Here is a 20,377-nt window from a genome sequence, read left to right on the forward strand (position 1 = left end):
AATGTTAATTATATGTTTCTTGTTTTTTTGTTTTTTTTTACTAAAAAATTTTTTTTTTTTAGAATTAAGTGTGATAAGATATGTAAAGTGCTTAGAAAAGAGGCTGGCCTAGAAGTGTTTGTTGTTATGCAGAGGTCTCTGTCTTCTGTTAAATTAATGTCTTATTTTTATATCAGAACTGTATCACATTATTATGGTTTTGTAATAAATTTCACACCTGCTAGAGCAAGATGCTTTTCTTTTTTCACTTTAAAAAGTATTAACTATTCTTGTGAGCTTATTTCCCATTTGAAACTTAAAATAATTGTCAAGATTGCCTAACCAAAATAGATAAATTTTTAGTGAAATTGTTTCAGAACATGTAAACCAACCTGAAAACAAGTATATCAAACAATAATAGTTGCTATATATATGTTTTGCAGTTTTCTTCATGAAGTGCCGAATTTTCTCATTAAAGTTCTTCCTGAAATTTTATTTTTTGGCTTCTATGGAATTTTCTTCTTTCAATCAATCCCACTTGGCTCACTCTCTTGTTGATACCATCCTCTTTTATTGTTATACACTGTAAGTTTCTTAAATTTTTTTTGTCTACTTCTCTGTTATTGCCATTAGAATTTAAGTCCTTAGAGGGCAGGAATTTAGCCTATTTGGTGGACTACATCTCCCTAGTACTCAGTACTCACTCTTGGACTGTATAAATATTTGCTGAATCAATACATACAAGAATGTAATGGTATTTATCTTACATTCAGGGATTTTGTTGCACTCTCTTATTTTAATTTTAAATTTTTTTATAATATTCTCATGTTAGGTTGATAAGCATATTACCTCCAAATAATGCTTTTACTTTCCTTTTAAACCTGTTGTTTGAGTTTCAAGTTTATTCACTTGGCCAGAATATAAAATAATAACAGTAATAATAGTCATCTTTTTTGTTACTGATTTTATTAGGAAATCCCAAGACAGAATTTTGGTTTTAAAAAACAATAGCTTGAAGGTACTTTAAATCTCAGACACTTAAAATCTTGATACTAGGATGCTATGACATTACACAAAAAAATAGAAACAAATTTACTAAAAAATACAAGGTGACTGTCTTATGGACAAGTTTTACATTTCTAGTACATTCCTTAACTTAGAAGTTACAAATATAACTTGCTATTAAAATAACTATTTTTACCTTATAGCTTTCTGCTCCTTGAATGAGATCTCTCATGGAAGTAGACAACTGATCCTTTTCTGATCGAACAGATTCAAGCTCTTCCCGTAGAGTCTGGGCCTATTTTAAATATATGATAAAAAGTTTTGTTTTGTTTTTTAAAGATTTTATTTTTAAGTAATCTCTACACCCAATGTGGGGCTTGAACTCACAATGCTGAGATCAAGAGTCATGTGCTCTACCGACTGAGCCAGCCAGGCGCCCCTAAAAAGTTTTTTATGGACAGAAAAACTAGATTTTCTAATATGTAAGATTATTGAACCTTGTATTTTTAAGTCACCTTACCTCTCTTTTGCTAGAATCTAGTTCTTTTTTTGCCTTCACAGCAACTAGTTTTATCTTATTTATTTTTTCCTCTTTCTCTTTGGATTCTTTTTCCAGATATCCTAAAAACACAAAATGAAAGGATTATATATATGAACTCAAAAGGAAAAAATCCAAATTATTTACTTGTTTTAGCCTTAGAAATTGACCTTTAATCTGGAACACAAAATCTGTAATCTGTAATTAAAAGTAATAAGTAGCAAAAATATTAGTATCTATTTGTTTAAGTGAAAGTTTAGTCATTACCTAAGCAAGGGAAACAATGGTAAAAATGTCCATTTCCTTCCAACTGTCAAAATAGCCTACTCATTTCATAAGTGTCTAGGAATTGGAGAGGCTATTAGTGCTCCTTTAATGTTAGAAGATTTCCTAGAAACTCAACTATGGTAGGATTTTAGGCGGCAATTTGCAAATCAGGATCATATGGGGAAATATCAGATACAGTTAAATACTTTTGCTCTGTAGACACACTCCAATCCTGATCTCTTCCTTAACATCTTTAGCCATTTCCTCTATTTCAGCTCCTGTGTTCCAGATTTTATTTCTTGATATCTCTGCTTAAGTTATCTGAATTTCTGTCCTCGCTCATTAATCCAGATGCACCTGTGCTCACAGACTCTGCCTTTCTCTGCTGCTACAGGTGATTATTTTGTCTGTGTGTTTGTGCAGCACTGGCCAATTGTTCCACTTTTGCATTTCATCCTACACCTCTCATGCACTCAAGAATCAGTGCAGCAAAGCTCCCTCTTTCTTGTGCAGCAAATCCCCCTCTCTAATGGAGTTTTCTTTTTTTCTTTCTTTCCTTTTTTTTTTAAAGTTTATTTATTTATTCTGAAAGAGAGAGAGAGAGAGTGGGGAGGGGCAGAGAGAGAGGGAGAGAAAGAGAATCCTAAGCAGGCTCTGTACTGTCAGCATGGAGCCCAATGCAGGGCTCGAACTCATGAACACGTGAGATCATGACCTGAGCTGAAATCAAGAGTTGGCCACTCAACTGACTCGAGCCACCCAGGTGCCCCAGTGGAAGCACCAAACAGGATGGGAAAGGTCATGAAAGGATTGCTGAAACCGCACACAAACAAAAAAAGGCAAACCACCACACTTCCCCTCTGGATACTGTCTCATCTCTTTTATAAGCAAAGCCCTTTGTAAGCATGTGTACACATGCTCTCAAATTTCTCTCTTTTTTTTTTTTTTTGAACATATTTCATTCAGGCTCTGGCTTTAGCATATCACAGAAAAGGTTATCAAGTTACCAATGCCCTCTAGTTTGCTTAATCCAATGGTTAGTTCTTTGTACTGATGTTACTTTACCTATTCTAGCATTTGCCATGGTTAAATATTTTTTCCCTCTTTAAACACTTCTGTTACTTGCACTTCATCGATCTTAATTTCCAACACATTTTATGTTCTGGGTTTTCCCAACTCACTGGCTGCTCCTTCCCAATCTCCTGTGCTATTCCCATCTTTCAGACTTTTAAATGACAGAGAATGGTCTCTGGTCTTCATATTTTTTCTACATTCACTTCCTTGGTGATCTCCATCTCATGGCTTTTAACTGTTCTGTTAACTACAACTTTTTACCTCGGATCTAGCTCCCTCCCCATAACTCCAGATTTGCATATTTAGTAGTCTACCTGACATCACCATCTGAGGTGTTAAATTTGTCTCAAACCGAGTTCCTAATCTCATTTTTAACCCCACTTGTCCCAGTCATCCACTATAAGAAAACTAGCATTCATTTAAAAATCTTCCAGCTTCCCCTACTACCTCTCCCTCACTAGACTAACTAGACACTAAACTGAAGATTTATGGGCACATTACTTAACACTTCTAAGTATTTGTCTCTTATTTTTAAATGGGAATAAAATAGCTACTCCATAATGTTACTATGACAAAGATGTGTATAGGACAAAGTCTCAACTTCTTTGCACACATTCTAGTGCTTTTGTGGTCATACTCCTGCCTCTCTAGGAACTTCTTGGTATGCTCCTTGATGTTATGTATGTTGATATTCACACACCTGCCGTTCTCTCCTGCCAGAATACCTTTCTTCTCATGTCAAATTTCTCATTCTTCAACACAAAAGTATAGCCTATTCTGTGATGTTTTTCCTACCTGAAGGCAGACAGCCGATCATGCCTTCCTGTACTTCCAGCATTACACCTTGTCGACACTTCAAACTACTACAAGAACAGCCCCTCTGGCACTTGGCTCTTTGAAGACATGGTCTGTATTTTAATCACTTGCTATTACTAGTGCCTATCTAGCTAGGCATTCAAATAAACTTTGCTAAATAAATGAAAAATCCCCAAACCATCATGGAACCATTTATAAATGGAATCACATCAGTCCTTTAGATTAAACAATTAAACAAAAGAGTGGTAATTTTGGAAAGGAAGGCAAACAGATGGCAGAGAAGCAAAAATGGGGGCATTAGAGACAGCTAGTTATTATGATTTAACAACTCATTAATCAGCTACATTTCTCAATGTATTCCAACTCTAGAAGAATCTGTGTAATTCATTGTGACAACATATACAAAACCATACTTACCTATTTTTTCTTCCAACTCTTTTACTAAAGAAGGTTGATCATTTTCTACAGGTGATTTCTCTAAGGAATCCTTGATTTTGTAGGAAAAACAAAAAGAAAATCACTTCATTTCCCATGATGAACTAATTGGCCATCATATCAAGCATGAGAAAATCCTCATTAAAGAAAATTCACACAAAAAGCAATTTGATGAACAGTCTTTTTCTTACCTTGATAGACCAATACTGACCTTATGCATATAGAATTTACTGTAAAAAAACAGTAGTATCCAAGGCCAAGATGAACAACCTGACACATACCAAACACATAATGCAATAAAGATTAAATGATTATAGTTTATCATACTTTCACAAATTTTGGACAAAAATCTAAAATTTTGGCTAAAGTTAAATACCACAATAGCCCACTTTTCTGCTCAATAGTGCTCTTTAAGAAAGGTAAAATGTATATCACACCAGAATGAAATTCTAGTTTTTTCATGTTGTAGTTTTGGTGTTGACTAGTTATGCAATTTTGACCAAGACATTTAACCCCTTAATCATTTAATCTTATGCCAGATCAAGATTCTAAAATGATCTAAAACCAAAAAGTGACCAATATGGATACAGAATATGTAACATGAAAATGTTTAATGTACTTTTCAGAAAACAATTTACTTCTGACTTAAAAGTGTAAAAATTTAATGTATGTATGTTCTAGTCTAGTACTAGAACTAAGAATTTAAATTAATAAAATTGAAATAATAGTACCTTTAATAACAACAACTCTGCTCTCACGTCCTGCAATTCAGCTTCTTTTTGTTCCTGCGATAGCCTCAGGTTTTCAAGCTCCCTTAGAAAAGACTGTTCTTTTTCATTTTGGGTTTTATTTTTGCTATGTAAGTTTTGAGAGGCTTCTTCAACTTGACTTAAAAGATTCTGATTTTCAAGCCTTGTTTTTTCATTAGCATTCTTCATTTCTAGAAGATCAGACTGCAAGGCCTCTTTATGCGACAGGGTTTCTTCTAATTCTTTCCTTAAGAGAACTTTCTCTTGTTCATGGTCTCTTAGTAGAGACTGAAGCTCTTCATGCTGAACTGCATTCTCTTCTTGAAGGCACTTAATCTTTTTTTCTAACTCTGCTACCCTTTCATCATACTGAAATATCAAGTTGTGTTTTTCCTCATTGATTTTAGCTAAGGATTCACCTACAGCTTGTAGGATATTTACAACATCTTGCTCTTCATCTTCTTCTGAAACTTTTGACTCCATCTGCTTCAGGAAACCATATAACTGAGTTTTGACAAATAACTTCTGAACCTGCTCATTTTCAAACAGTGTACTTAAATTATCTCGTTCTGTAATTGTTACCTGAAGTTTCTTTTCTAATTCAGAAATGTGTTCCTTAAGCATAACATCTTCTTTTTGGGACAGGAGAACTTCCAAATCCCTATTCAACTGGTTCTTTTCTGAGCTTAATCTATTATTTTCCTCATAAAGAGACTTAACTTCAGATGATAGTGCTTCCTGGTCCTCAGAGACAGTTTTTAATTGAACCATAAGTTTTTCTAATTTTTGGTTATTTTGATCCTTTTCTTTTAAAGTTTCTTCTAGTTCTCCTCTTAATTCATTTACCTTTTGTTCCAGTTCACTGTTGCAGTGGCTAGTTTGCTCTACTTTTCCCCTAAGTTCTACAATCAATCTTTCTTCCCTTTCACATTTTTTATGGAGATTATCCATCTCTTCATGAGAAGTTTTTATTTTACTTATGAAATCATTTTTTTCCTCAGTGAGGGAACTTATCTTTGCTTCAAGTTCTTGTAACATGGTATCTCTCTGACTGAGACTAACTAAACACACTTCATTCTTTTCTTGAAGACTTTTTATGGTATTTTCAAGTTCTGACACTAATTCTTGTTGGGACAACTTTTCATTTTCTCTCTGGAGACGATTCACAGTTTCAAGAAGAGCATCTTTTTCATTAAAGGCAGTTCTGAGTTTCTGCTGAAGTTCGTTAACATCAGATGCTTGCTGTTGCTTCATTGATTCAAACTCTTGACTTATTTTCCCAGCGGATTCCCCCAGTTCTGTTTGTAAGATCTCCATAATCTCCCTCAGACTCTCATAATTTAAAATTGCTTCTTGCTTTTCTTGCTGTAGGTTTTCACACTGCTCCTTTAGACCTTGTATTTCAAACATTAGTGTTAATTTTTCTTTTTCTGAACCTGACAAAAATGTCTCAGTTAGTTCTGATATTTCTTTTTGATGCTGTTCCTTAAGACTCTGTACTTCTTTGTTATGTTGTTCTACAATACAGCAAAATTGTTTGTTTGAATCTTCTAGTTCAGATTTTAATTTTTCAATTACACAGCTCTGTTCTTCTTTAGCTAGCAATAATTCATTAATTTTAAACTCTAAGTCTTCCCGTTCATGAAAAAACTCATCCTTTATATGTTGTGCATCAAGTTCAAGTTTTAATTTAAGATTATTCATGTAAGTTACCTCATCTTTTAAGATACTATGTTGAGACTCCAATTCTTTTAAGGTGTTTTCTAAGTGTTTGATTTTTTCGTTTACTACTTGTTCTACAAAAGCTTCTTCTTGTAAGAGCATAGGACACATCTGATTTTCGTGGTTTGCATCTGGCGCATTCTCTAAGTTTTCTAATTCACATTCATATTTCTCCTGAATGTTCTTCACACTTGCTTCACATTGTCTGACTAAATTCTCCTTTAGCTGGTTTAAATTACTCATTTCTGCTTCCCGTTCTTTTGCAGATGCTTCTATTTGGCACATCAAATCTTTCACCTCTTCTTGGTGTGCAACTTTCAACTGCAAAAGCTCTTCTTGCAAACTATTAATATCTTTTTGGTAACGCTGGGAATTAGCCTCAATGACTTCTTGGAGATGCGTAATTTCTTGCTCCTTTTCATTTGTGGCAGTGCTTAATTGTTTTTGCAGATATAAAATTTGTTCCTCAAAGACTGGCTTGATGTTCTGAATCTCCTCTTGTAATTTTTTAACATTATCTTCACAGTTACCCTGAAATTTAAGTTGTTCGGAAAGTTCTAATTGTTTTTTTGTTGCTTCTTCCAGTTCCTTTTGCAAGCTAGCTTTATCTTCACTGTGTTTGGAATGTACTGCCATTAATTCATTTTTCAGATTTTCAATTTCTTTCACATAGTTTCCTTGTGATTGTTCAAACTCCTTGTGCACATCTTCCATCTTAGTAATAGAATCCTATTATAAAAATCAGCACACAAAAATACCTAATTAAGACAAAAGAAATGCCTGCCTTCAGGAAAAATATTAGCCACAGGCTAACTGGAGAGAAAAGGAAGTGAGCAAAAATGTACATAGAGCAATATGACACTGAGACTCCCCAAGAATTCTGCTCAGGCTGCAACTACCTTAAGTATCATACTGCACGTTGCAGTACTAAATGTGTTATTCAGGGTAATAACTAAAATCTAAGAAATCTCTGGATTTAATTTCCTTTTAAAAAGGGATAAACTACGGAAGTTATATTGAGTCACAAAGTTTTAATGAGTTATCTCCTGAGTTGAACAATAGGGGACTTTTGGGGAAAATTAGCCCAGACCCAATAGGCAATTGACTATTCCAGAACTGAACAATGATTCATTTAGAGTATGTGTGAGAGTCAACTTACTTAAACAAGTACTTTTTCACAAAACAAGTAATTTTTAATAATTCTCATTAAAGAGTAACATTACAGCAATAAAGAGGATTAAGAAATGCAAAAACTAAATGCTAGTTCTATCTCTATGTAGATGGGGGATTTCAGTTGTTTTTCTTTTTTAGATATTAATTTGTTGTTGTAAATTATTAAAGTCATCAAATCACATGCTTGTTAAGATTTTAGCTCTAAAATTCATGACTATAGTAAATAAAATAAAAAAACCAAACATTAAATTGTTGCCTTACCTCAACCTCTTGCTTCATTTTAATATTTTCTTTCTTCAGGTAAAGACACTGTTGCTCACTCTCTGCTTTTTCCAGAAGAAGAGCATCCAGACGTTCAGTCAATGCCTGTTTTGGAGCAGGGTGATTTGTTTGCCAGAGGTTAAAAATGGTGGATTGAACACATGCGTAATTTTTTCTTCACCATATCCAAACCACACTGAAGTAAGAATAAAAGACTTAAAAAGGTCTATACGTAAGAACAAAGAGAAAAGGAGAAAATAAATAAGGACTACGGGAAATTTCACCATATTTTTGAAAAACTGAAAAGTGGAGGAGGAACTGAATTAGAAAGAGGAAGAAAAGTAAAACTTACAGTGTCTTCACAGGGAAACACACGAGAAGCTGGCAAATACTCTAGTAAATTAAATGTCCAGAAATTGGAGGCCCTAGATATTGTTGAGGGAAGTATAATGTGTGGGATTCAAAAACTGGGGATTGGTTGACAATCTGAATAGGGAGGATGAGAATAAAAGGCAAGAAATCACCCCTGTCCCATCTTCCTCAGAGATGGGTTTGTTCTCTGCAGAAATTTAACAGGATAGAAAGTAAATGAAATGGAAACTAGATCAACAAGAGTAAGTAAAACTTCTACCAAGACTGATCAAGAGAAGACAGAAGTCACAACAATAAAAATAAAAAGGACACATATCTACATATAAATCAGAGATTAAACAGCTAAAGAGAATATTATGAACAATTATTTGGCAATAACATTAAAAACTGAAATGAAAGGAATAAAAATATAGCTTTATTAACTCAAGAAAAAAAAATTAAAAAGCCTAATACTGTAACAATTTAAAAATTAAACTAGTGGTTTAAAAACTGTCCACCTAAGGTAACAGAAGGAATAGTTTTATAGGTGAATTCTATCAAATTTTCAAAGAACAGATTATCCCAATTACATATGAACTTGTTCAGACAAAATAAGAAGCAGATTCCGTTATTCTACAAAATTTGCATAACGTGATACAAATATTGAAAGACTTTACAAACAGGAAAATCACAAATCCAATTCATCATGAATCCAGATTAAGTTAAACCTAAATGTTTAAAATCTATAAAAATGTTAAAATCTTAAATAAATTAGTCTACTATCACCCTATATCTGTCTACTTCTGAACTTACGTAAAGTAATAAAAACAAACCAAACAACAGATGTAGAAAATTTACAGTTCTATATCAAGTTATAGCTATTATTCAAATACAGGTAGAATAAAGCCATTTTAAAATATGGGATGACATTTTCCTCCCATACATCCCTTCTTAGGATGCTACAGAAGGGCATACTCTATGAAGATGAGGTTAACCACCGAAGTGAATAACATGTCACTTAGCAAATGGGGGGCCAATACAGAAAAGCAGTGTAAAAATTCACAGGATCATGGCACAAGGCCATTTCCAGGAAAACTGGGTGGCAGACCTAGAGAACAACCAGAACAAATTAATGCAGGACAGAAGGCTTTAGAAGGGGTGGGGTGGGGGGGTCCAGGAAAAAACAGTAAAGATGATCTGATCTATCTGATCAATGGAAAGTAGGAGTTATTGGGAAAGATAGCAAAATTTTCATATGCTGTTAACAGCAAGTTAATAGCTAAATGTCTAAAATGGATAAATCAAGGAATAGCAGTGTAACTGTATTATTTAGAAATACAGAAATAATTTCTAGAAGTATTAGTGTTTTAATAAGTTATTTAGTTATTAGCATTATTTGTAAATTATGTGCACAGATTACTTTGGTTAAAACAATTTTAGTTTTAAAATTAGCTTTTTCACATTACATAGAATATTGCAATATAAACTTCTGATTGGTAAATTATCAGGGCAATCCTAAATACATTCACTGATTTTAGGGGATATATACAGGTCATTAACTGAAAACAGCTATAAAAAATCTTGAAGATTAGAGGCACAGATGCACAGTTATTTCTTAGAAAATACAGACTTGATTCCAGCAAAGAGATAATAACAAGAGTGACATGTACTAGAAATTTCATTATCTTAACATACAATTTCACCTCCCCCTTGCATTTGGAAGCAGCATATAACTTCATATACCTTCAAATTTTGACATGGAAAATACGATTATTCCTCTTCTAAAAATGAAAGTCAAATACATCAGCTTTGAATAAAACTTTAGATGTATCCCAATGTGCTAGAAGATAACTACCAGAAATAAGATGACTACTAGAAATTTAGAAAATTTAGAAGAGCATGGAAAAAAACATTACAAAGCTTTGAGAAACAAAAGAAACTCTAAAGATTAGACCAAATGGGTGGGGAGGGTACATTTAGTTAGCATTAGGGGCCTGTAAGTAAGAATAAGCAATTCAGGTTAGTCAACAGATAAACAAGATAAAAACAATACCGTGTGATCTGGCAAGAGCATATAAAACAAAAAGAGAAGAGAGAGCAGGGTTAGGGAAGAGAAAGTGTACTGATAAACTGCAGCATTATCCTGAAGGAACTATAGATCACTGGTGGCTGACACATGTACAGGATAAAGGAAACAGGAAAACTGAAGAGTCTCTAAAGTTAAAAGGTCTGAAAAACAGTGCTGTCACTGGTTGTCCAGTAAAAGGGATTTGGCCATGCTAAACAAAAAGAAAAGACAAGAGAAATGGGTGAATATTTAAATCTTTCCCCAAACAGCTAGAGATTCAACTGTGAGATGTGGGTCAGTAATCACATCCAGGTATACATATCTATTTATACATTTTATGCATCCATTGGCCTAAAAATCACCATCAAATTCCTGAGCACGGGTTTTCTGAGGGGGAGAGGGAAGAGCAGGGCTGAGATTAAGGCAGCGCCTTAATGACAGAGTGTGTGCGATGGAAAAGAGAAGAGAGTACCACTCATTTCACACAGAAAGAGAGGTAAAAAACTTAACCAAGGGCAGAGAGGAAGTGGAAAAACAGAGGCAAAAGCCAGACAGGGCTCTGGCACATTTGACAGCTTTAAAGGAAATTTGATTTGTTATTACACATTTCCTCTAAGTAAATAAATAAAAATTAAAGCAATATTTGCAACTTTTGCATTACCTTAATAATATCACCAGTTCCTCCAGCAACAGGTTTTGTTTTGAATTCCTCAATTTCTTTCTCCAATTCTAAATAATTATTAAAAAAATTCCAGTTCAGAAATGAAGAGAATAATTATTGTCTAAAGTGGTAAGTACATTCTTTAAGGAAAAAAAAAAAGACACTATAAATTAGAATAAAGCAGCAGATATTTTGAGAAAGTACTAATTTCACCCCATATTACCTTTTATTTTCCTTTTTTCTTATGGAAAATTCCAGACAAATAAGAAAAGTAGAAAGGATAGTATGATTAATACACCCATCACCTTAATTTAGCAATAATTACATGGACTCTTGTTTCATCCTGACCTGTATTTTTCCTTTTTTCTTACCTATCTTGATATTTTTGATGCAAATCTGAGACATTATAGTATTTTAGCTGTAAATAACTTCTTACTGTATAATCTTAAAGCAATAATTAACCTCATATTAAGCATAAATACTAACCTATTTCATCAACCCATGTCCAGGTCTGGAGCCTAGAACACCTTTCCAAATATATTTATTACTCTCTTTATCACAAACTGGCCCAATCTCCCTAAACACAATGCGACCTTTTCTAGTAGAAAATAAATCTTGGCTTGTAGCAATTAACATTTGTTAAGTCATTGGAAATTCATGACCTCACCGCACATATTGAAAAGAATACTAATATCTACATTCTTTAGGAATATAAAGTTGAACAGGCAATCAATCAACTTCAACAAATATACTTCAACATTCCAGGAATGGAAATATTTTATTACTTTACTTGAGGCCTCTTTTTACTTCTTTGGGCTCACAATCTTCTATCTCTGACATTTCAACTGACTACCCTAGAAAAAAATGATTTATCTAGATCAATATACAATCCAAATCCAAAAAAATGCTTAATTTTAACCAAATTTTTCTTTAAGATCCTCTTCCTTGACTTTTATTATTTTATTATTTAAATTATTTTAATAGTTCAAAAATAACTGCCGTTTAGAGATGTGTAATGGTAAAAAAAAAAAAAATCACAGGTAAATGGTTAGAATGTTAAATAATAATAGATTTCACACTGAGTAAGATTTTATTGGATTCACTGGTAAACAAAATAAGCCAATATACAACTAAAAACCTAGTATTTTAAATCATGATTCAATGAGATTGTGGTAAAGATGAGTATTTTCAACTCAATACCTGCACATCGGGCTTTAGCTTTCTGTATTAGCATCATCTGCTTCTTGGCAAACTTGATAAGATCTTCCTTGGGCAAGGTTTCCAGCTGAAAGATGTAATGATATTACTAATTTGTTATAACTCATGTTCCTTTTAGACCACAAAAAAAGAAATATAATATCTTCTTAAAAACATCCTACTGAATAAATCTTCATGTCAACCAAACCATATTTTTTAAAAGTAGCAACTGCAACTTCAACTCAATAAATACCAGTTAGGGGACTGCTATGAAATATAAAAAACAGCACATATCCTCTTACTCACATAAATTCTTGTTTAGGTTAAGATACTTTCTGGGTTTTGATTTAATTGTAAAATTAGGGGACTGGGACTAATTCTACTTAACGTTCCTTGGAGCTGTAAAATTATTCAAGGCTGAAATGTCTTTGGCTACCTGAAAATATGTAAGCATAAATATAGCAACAAGACAAATCAGGGTGCATTTAGTCTTTTTAAGAAATCAGGGAAATTACTTAACCTCTGGGCTCAGTTTTCTCATCTGTAAAATTGGGATAACAAAAGTACTTGTCTCATGGTTACCATGAAGCTTAAATGATGAAGTAACTGTTCAGGGAAGTACTGAAAACTTAGTATGCAAGCAATAAACCACTATCTTTTTAGAATCATGGAATGTTAAACGTTGTACCAGACCATAAAAATTACCTAATTCAACCTTTTTTTCATACTGTAGTAGTAACCTACAGAATTGAGTCCGTTGACTCCTACTTAATGTCACTGCTCTTTCCACTACACTATATAAATCCTCATAGATTAATGTTTGAAAAATTGCAGAATCTCTCAGCCGTGCTAACCGGGAGCAGGAAGTAAACAAGGTCCATTCCTTTCACACCATGAAACTTAAAAAAAAAAAAAAAAAAAAAAGGTAACAGATTGGTTAAGAGCCCTTGGGGAAGGGTTTCTTTTAAATAGGCCACCCTCCTACCCATGCCAAAGTTTTCCATTCATCACCCTTCCACTCTTCAGTGAATTGGCTAGTCAAGTACTGTATTCTCTTCACCTTAGATTTCCCGGTCCCAGAGGTGGCTGGTGAAGCCACCCCATCTTGAACAGGATCCTGCAAAACAAAATCAAACCCACGTATCAAGAACTCTTCTCCTAATCTCAGATAGAACGCTGGAACCGTAACAGGTAAAGCCTCTCCGTGGAATCAAGTGTAGGAAACTCCTATGTGAGTTAGGGAAGGTGGGGGTCTGTCGCTGTGGCAAATCATATACAATCTGGCTCTAAGGAGCCAGGTAATCTAGGGACTGAGTTTGGGGCAGTAGGGGCAGAGACCGGAGCAGCGCAGGGCTGCGGGGCGCAAAGCGAAGGCTGCCAAGAACTCACACGGCACCCATCCCCGTGTCTCAAACCGCGGCTCGGGAAGGCCTCGCGGGGAGATGGTGGGCCCCGGTCCCAGTCCGGTCGCCCGAGCTGCGTTACCTCCATGGCAGCCGGCCTGCTGTGGCCACGCAGCCCCGCTGCCCCGCAACCCCACAGCCCAGCCGCCGCCGACTCCGCACTTCCGTCTGCTGTCGCCTCTGACGTACCCTCGGCTGCAGGTTAAAGGTCGCGCTTCTCCGTGGCTGCCCGCCACCCCCCGCGTCTCCATGGCTACCGTCTGATGGCGCTTCCGCTTCCGCTTCTCCTCCGGGAGGCGGGTCCCTGCGCGCGCCCTGACCCGCCAACTGCCAGCTCCGCCCGACTCCCTGGCCTAACCCGGGGTGGGGGAGGCTTCTGCACGTTCTGGTGGGCGGGGGGACAAACCCTGGTATTGGGTGTCACAAACCCTGGTAGGTTTGAATCCTGCCACTGCTATGTTTTAGTAGATGTGAGAATTAGGCAAATCACCCCTGAGACCCTCGTTTTCCATACCTTAAAATGCTGTTAGGCTGATGGGAGTACTGTATTGAGGGTCAGGTACCCCCAAAAGGCCAGTTACCTTACTCTTTAAAAAAAAAATTTTTTTTAACGTTTATTTATTTTTGAGAGACAGAGACAGAGCACAAGCAGGGGAGGAGCAGAGAGAGGGAGACAGAATTGGAAGCAGGCTACAGGCTCTGAGCTGTCAGCACAGAGCCTGAGGCAGGTCTCGAATTTATAAACCGTGAGATCATGACCTGAGCCAAAGTTGGTCCCTTAACCGACTGAGCCACCCAGGCGCCTGGTCAGTTACCTTACTCTTTATGGAAAGCCTCAGATGCCTGTCAGATAGCTGTTTTCAAGAGGATTCTTAGGCAGATGCCGTCCAGCAGGGTGCCCTGTGAGTTCTCTCCGGAGCTGATGGAGCCAAGGATGCGGCCTCCCGAAGCAGGCATTTTTTGGCTCTCAAGGCTGTGAGGAGGTCCCCAGGGGAGCTTTTGTCCAAGGGGGCTTTGAACCCTTTCTGATGTGGGAAGCAAGAGAGACGGCCTCTCTCAGGGCCAAGATGGAGGAACAGAGATGGTGAGAGACAACACCTTATGTGGAACTAATGGGTTGTTTGTTGGTGCTTCCCCATCCCACAAGGAATGTTCCCAGTGTACATTCTTGCCTTGATCTGACCTAAGGGAAGCAGCATTCAGTCTTTAACCATTAAATGTGATGTTAGCCATAAGTTTTAATACTGATATCCTTTATCAACTCTCTGTACGTGCAATAATAACAATAATACTCCCTTTTAAAAAACATTATGTCTTGATTATGAACATAAAATTTTGGTCTGATGAAATTAAAAATATGATTTTCCTCAGTCCACTATACTTCAGAAAATGCTCATGTTCATGTTGTGTCCCCTTCATCTCTCTCCTATTTTGTGTACTGTTTGATGACATTCTGATTGCATTTAAGTCTTTTAAGTGAGGGCCCAAAAGTTATGGTTTATGGTTTTGTTTATTGGGGGCCTCTGTTCCACTGTGGTAGCATGGCCTAGGAGATGGCCACATCCTTTTATCTCTGTCTTTCTCTTTCTCTCTCAAATATATGGTTAACCCCTCCTGGATATACATCATCAATCCTCAACAATTGACAATGCATGGCTAGTCTTATTTCACTTTTACTCACATTTACCATATCCTTAAGTCTCCTACATTATTTTGAAATAAATCCCAGGGAGCATATCATTTAATTTATAATATTTTTGAATGTATTTGTAAAATACTTTTTTAAAAAAAGTAGACAAATACTATTATGATACAAAAAACAGAATTATTAATATCATTGCATATCCAATTAATGCTCACGTTGGCCAAAGTAGTCCTTTTAGAATTTGATTGTTTGATTCAGAATATTAACACCCATTCTTTGCAACTGGTTTATATGTCTCTCTCTCTTTTTTAAATTTTGAAGAAGGTATTATAATATCTTTTATTTTGTTATTATTATTATTTTTATTTTTATTTACATCCAAGGTAGTTAGCATATAGTGCTATAATGATTTCTGGAGTAGATTCCAGTGATTCATCCCCTATGTATAACACCCAGTACTCATCTCAACAAAGGTCCTCCTTAATGCCACTTTACCCATTTAGCCCATCCCTCCACCCACAACCCCTCCAGTAGCCCTCAGTTTTTTCTCTGTATTTGAGAGTCTCTTATGTTTTGTCCCCCCTCCTTGTTTTTATATTATTTTTGCTTCCCTTCCCTATGTTCATCTGTTTTGTATCTTAAATTCCTCTTATGAGTGAAGTCATATGGTGTTTGTCTTTCTCTGATTGGCTAATTTCACTTAGCATAATACCCTCTAGTTCCATCCATGTAGTTGCAAATGGCAAGATTTTATTCTTTTTGATTGCCGGGTAATACTCTATTGTATATATATACCACCTCTTCTTTATCCATTCATCCATTGATGGACATTTGGGCTCTTTCCATACTTTGGCTATTGTTGCTAGTGCTACTATAAACATTGGGGTGCATGTGCCCCTTCAAAACAGCATACCTGTATCCCTTGGATAAATATCTAGGAGTGCAATTGCTGGATCCTAGGGTAGTTCTATTTTTAATTTTTTGAGGAACCTCCATACTGTCTCCCGGAGTGACTGCACAGTTTGCATTCTTACCAGCAGTGGAAAAGAGATCCTCTTTCTCTGCTTCCTTGCCAACATCTGTTGTTGCAGGTAGTATCTCATTGTGGTTTTGATTTGTATTTCCCTGATAATGAGTGATGTTCAGCATTTTTTTATGTGTCTGTTGGTTGTCTAGATGTCTTCTTTGGAGAAATGTCTATTCGTGTCTTTTGCCCATTTCTTCACAGGATTATTTGTTTGGTTTGGTTTTGTTTTGATGTTGAGTTTGATAAATTCTTTATAGATTTTGGATACTAACCCTTTATCTGATAGGTCATTTGCAGATATCTTCTCGCATTCCATTGATTGCCTTTTAGTTTTGCTGATTGTTTCCTTTGCTGTGCAGAAGCTTTTTATCTTGATGAGGTCCCAATAGTTCATTTTTACTTTTGTTTCCCTTGCCTCTGGAGACGTTAGATAAGAAGTTGCTGCAGCTGAGGTCAAAGAGGTTTTGCCTGTCTTCTTGAGGATTTTGATGGCTTCCCTCTCTTACATTTAGGTCTTTCATCCATTTTGAGTTTATTTTTGTGTATAGTGTAAGAAAGTGGTCTAGGTTCATTCTTCTGTATGTCTCTGTCCAGTTTTCCCAGAAGCATTTGCTTTATTCCACTGAGAATTCTTTCCTGCTTTGTCAAACATTAGTTGGCCATACATTTGTGGGTCCATTTCTGGGTTCTCTATTCTGTTCCATTGATCTGAGTGTCTGTTTTTGTTCCAGTACCATCCTGTCTTGACGATTACAGCTTTGTAGTACAGCTTGAATTCTGGGATTGTGATGCCTCCTGCTTCGGTTTTCTTTTTCAAGATTGCTTTGGGTATTCAAGGTCTTTTCTGGTTCCATACAAATTTTAGGATTGTTTGTTGTAGCTCTGTGAAGATGCTGGTGTTATTTTGATAGGTATGGCATTGAATATGTAGCATTGACATTTTAACAATATTTGTTCTTCCAATCCATGAACATGGAATATTTTTCCATTTTTTTGTGTCTTCTTCAATTTCATTCATAAGCTTTCTGTAGTTTTCAGTGTATAGATTTTTCACCTCTTTGCTTAAATTTATCCCTAGGTGTCTTATGGTTTTTGGTGCAATTATGAGTGGGATTGATTCCCTGATTTCTCTTTCTGCTGGTTCATTATTGGTATATAGGAATGCAACCAATTTCTGTGCATTGATTTTATATCCTGCGACTTTGCTGTATTCATGGATCAGTTCTAGCAGTTTTTAGTGGAATCTTTTGGGTTTTTCATATAGAGTATCATGTTGTCTGTGAAGAGTGAAAGTTTGACTTCCTCCTCATCGATTTGGATGCCTTTTATTCCTTTGTGTTGTTTGATTGCTGAGGCAAAGACTTCCAATACTATGATGAATAATGGTGACGAGAGTGGACATCCCTGTCATGTTCCTGACTGTAGGAGAAAAGCTCTCAGTGTTTCCCCATTGAGGATGATACTAGCATTGGGTCTTTCATATATGGCTTTTATGATCTTGAGGTATGATCCTTCTATGCCTACATTGTTGAGGGTTTTTTTTTTCAAGAAAGAATGCTGTATTTTGTCAAATGCTTTCTCTGCATCTATTGAGAGGATCATGTGGTTCTTGTCCTTTCTTTTATTCATGTGATGTATCACATTGATTATTTTGCGGTTAGTGAACCAGCCCTTCATCCCAGGTATAAATCCCACTTGGTCCTGGTGAATAATTCTTTTAATGTATTGTTGGATCCGTTTGGCTCATGTCTTGTTGAGAATTTTTGCATCCATGTTCATCAGGGAAACTGGTCTGTAGTTCTCCTTTTTATTGGGGTCTTTGTCTGATTTTGGAATTAAGGTAATGCTGGCTTTATAGAATATGTTTGGGAGTTTCCCTTCCATTTCTATTTTTTTGGAACAGTGTCAAAAGAATAGGTGTCAAATCTTCTTCAAATGTTTGGTAGAAATGCCCTGGAAAGCCATCTTGCCCTGAACTCTTGTTTTTCAGCAGAATTTTGGTTATTAATTCAATTTATTTACTGGTTATGGGTCTGTTAAAAATTTTCTATTTCTTCTTATTTCAGTTTTGGTAGTTTATATGCTTCTAGGAATTTGTCCATTTTTTCCACATTGCCCATTTTATTGGCATATAATTGCCCATAATATTCTCTTATTGATTGAACTGGCTAGGGGTTTATCAATTTTGTTGATTTTTTCAAAGAACCAGCTCCTGGTGTCATTGATCTGTTCTACTGGGGGTTTTTTTGTTTGTTTTTGGCTTTGATAGCATTGATCTCTGTTCTAATCTTTATTATTTCCTGTCTTCTGCTGTTTTGGGGTTTTATTTGCTGCTCTTTTCCAGCTCTTTAGGGTATAAAGTTAGGTTGTGTATCTGAGACCTTTCTTCCTTCTTTAGGAAGGCCTGGGTTGCTATATACTTCCCTCTTATGACCACCTTAGCTGTGTTCCAGAGGTTTTGGGCTGTGGTGTTATCATTTTCATTGGCTTCCATAGACTTTTTAATTTCCTCTTTAACTTCTTGGTTAGTCCATTCATTCTTTAGTAGGATGGTCTTTGGTCTCCAAGTATGTTATCTTTCCAAATTTTTTCTTGTGGTTGATTTCGAGTTTCATAGCTCTGTGGTCTGAATATATGCACGGTATGATCCCGATCTTTTTGTACTTGTTGAGGGCTGATTTGTGTCCCAGTATGTGATCTATTCTGGAGAATGTTCCATGTGCACTGAAGAAGAATGTGTATCCTGCTGCTTTGGGATGCAATGTTCCTAATATGTATGTTAAGTCTATCCAGTGCAGTGTGTCATTCAAAGCCATTGTTTCCTCATTGATTTTTTGCTTAGATTATCTTTTCCTTGCTGTAAGTGGGGTGTTGAAATCCCCTATTATTATGGTATTATTATCAATGAGTTTCTCTATGTTTGTGACTGATTTATATATTTGGTTGCTTCCATGTTTGGAGAATACATGTTTACAATTGTTAGGTCTTCTTGGTAGATAGACCCCTTAATTATGATATAATGCCCTTCTTCATCTCTTTTTACAGTCTTTATTTTAAAATCTAGATTGTCTGATATCAGTATGGCTACTCCGGCTTTCTTTTGGTGATCATTAGCATGATAGATGGTTCTCCATCCCCTTACCTTCAATCTGAAAGTGTCTGTAGGTCTATAGTGGGTCTCTTGTAAACAGCATATAGATGGATCTTGTTTTCTTACCCATTCTGTTACCCTATGTCTTTTGATTGGAGCATTTAGTCCATTGACGTTTAGAGTGAATACTGAAAGATATGAATTTATTGCCATTATGTTGCTTGTAGAGTTGGAGTTTCTGGTGGTGTTCTCTGGTCCTTTCTGATCTTACTTGCTTTTGGTCTTTTTTGTTATTTTCTTCTTTTCTTCCCTCCGAGTCCCCCTTAAAGTTTCTGGCAGTGCTGGTTTAGTGGTCATGAATTCCTTTAGTTTTTGTTCATCTGGAAAACTTTTTACCTCTCCTTCTATTTTGAATGACAGCCTTGATGGATAAAGAATTCTTGGCTGCATATTTTTTCTGATTCAGCACATTGAATATATCCTGCCACTCCTTTCTGGCTTGCCAATTTCTGTGGATAGGTCTGCTGCAAACCTGATCTGTCTTCCCTTGTAGGTTAAGGACGTTTTTCCCCTTGCCATTTAATGATTCTTTCCTTGCCTGAGTATTTTGTGAATTTGACTATAATATGCCTTGTTGATGGCCGGTTTTTGTTGAATCTAATGGGATTTTTATGTGCTTCCTTGATTTTGATGTCTGTGTCTTTCCCCAGGTTAGGAAAGTTTTCCACTATGATTTGCTCACAAAAACCTTCTACTCCTTTTTCTCTACTTCATCTTCTGGGACCCCTATGATTTGGATGTTATTCCTTTTTCATGAGTCACTGTGTTCTCTAATGCTCATATCGTGCTCTTTTGCCTTAGTTTCCCTCTTTTTTTCTGCTTTGTTATTCCCCATAAGTTTGTCTTCTATATCAC

At 35.9% G+C, this 20,377-nt stretch overlaps 1 protein-coding gene across 2 annotated transcripts in view; it reads right to left on the reverse strand.

Moving 5' to 3' along the window:
* Nucleotides 1-13,911, reverse strand: part of GCC2 (GRIP and coiled-coil domain containing 2) — a 65,603-nt gene extending 51,692 nt beyond the window's left edge. Inside the window, exons 1-9 of one of the 2 annotated variants that reach the window (XM_019434607.2) lie at nt 13,782-13,911; nt 13,357-13,413; nt 12,300-12,384; nt 11,100-11,167; nt 8,020-8,124; nt 4,846-7,314; nt 4,097-4,166; nt 1,505-1,605; nt 1,181-1,279 (exon numbers count right to left, since the gene is read on the reverse strand). In XM_019434607.2, coding sequence (XP_019290152.2) covers nt 1,181-1,279; nt 1,505-1,605; nt 4,097-4,166; nt 4,846-7,314; nt 8,020-8,124; nt 11,100-11,167; nt 12,300-12,384; nt 13,357-13,413; nt 13,782-13,787 — 3,060 coding nt within the window. In that variant the 5' untranslated portion in view covers nt 13,788-13,911. Of the gene's footprint in view, nt 1-1,180; nt 1,280-1,504; nt 1,606-4,096; nt 4,167-4,845; nt 7,315-8,019; nt 8,125-11,099; nt 11,168-12,299; nt 12,385-13,356; nt 13,414-13,685 lie in introns of both variants that reach the window. The other variant, XM_019434608.2, reaches the window with a different exon arrangement.
* Nucleotides 13,912-20,377: the final 6,466 nt, after the last annotated feature.

This window comes from Panthera pardus, unplaced genomic scaffold, assembly GCF_024362965.1.
Source record: "Panthera pardus isolate Hobbes unplaced genomic scaffold, ASM2436296v1 HiC_scaffold_25, whole genome shotgun sequence".
Taxonomy (NCBI): domain Eukaryota; kingdom Metazoa; phylum Chordata; class Mammalia; order Carnivora; family Felidae; genus Panthera; species Panthera pardus.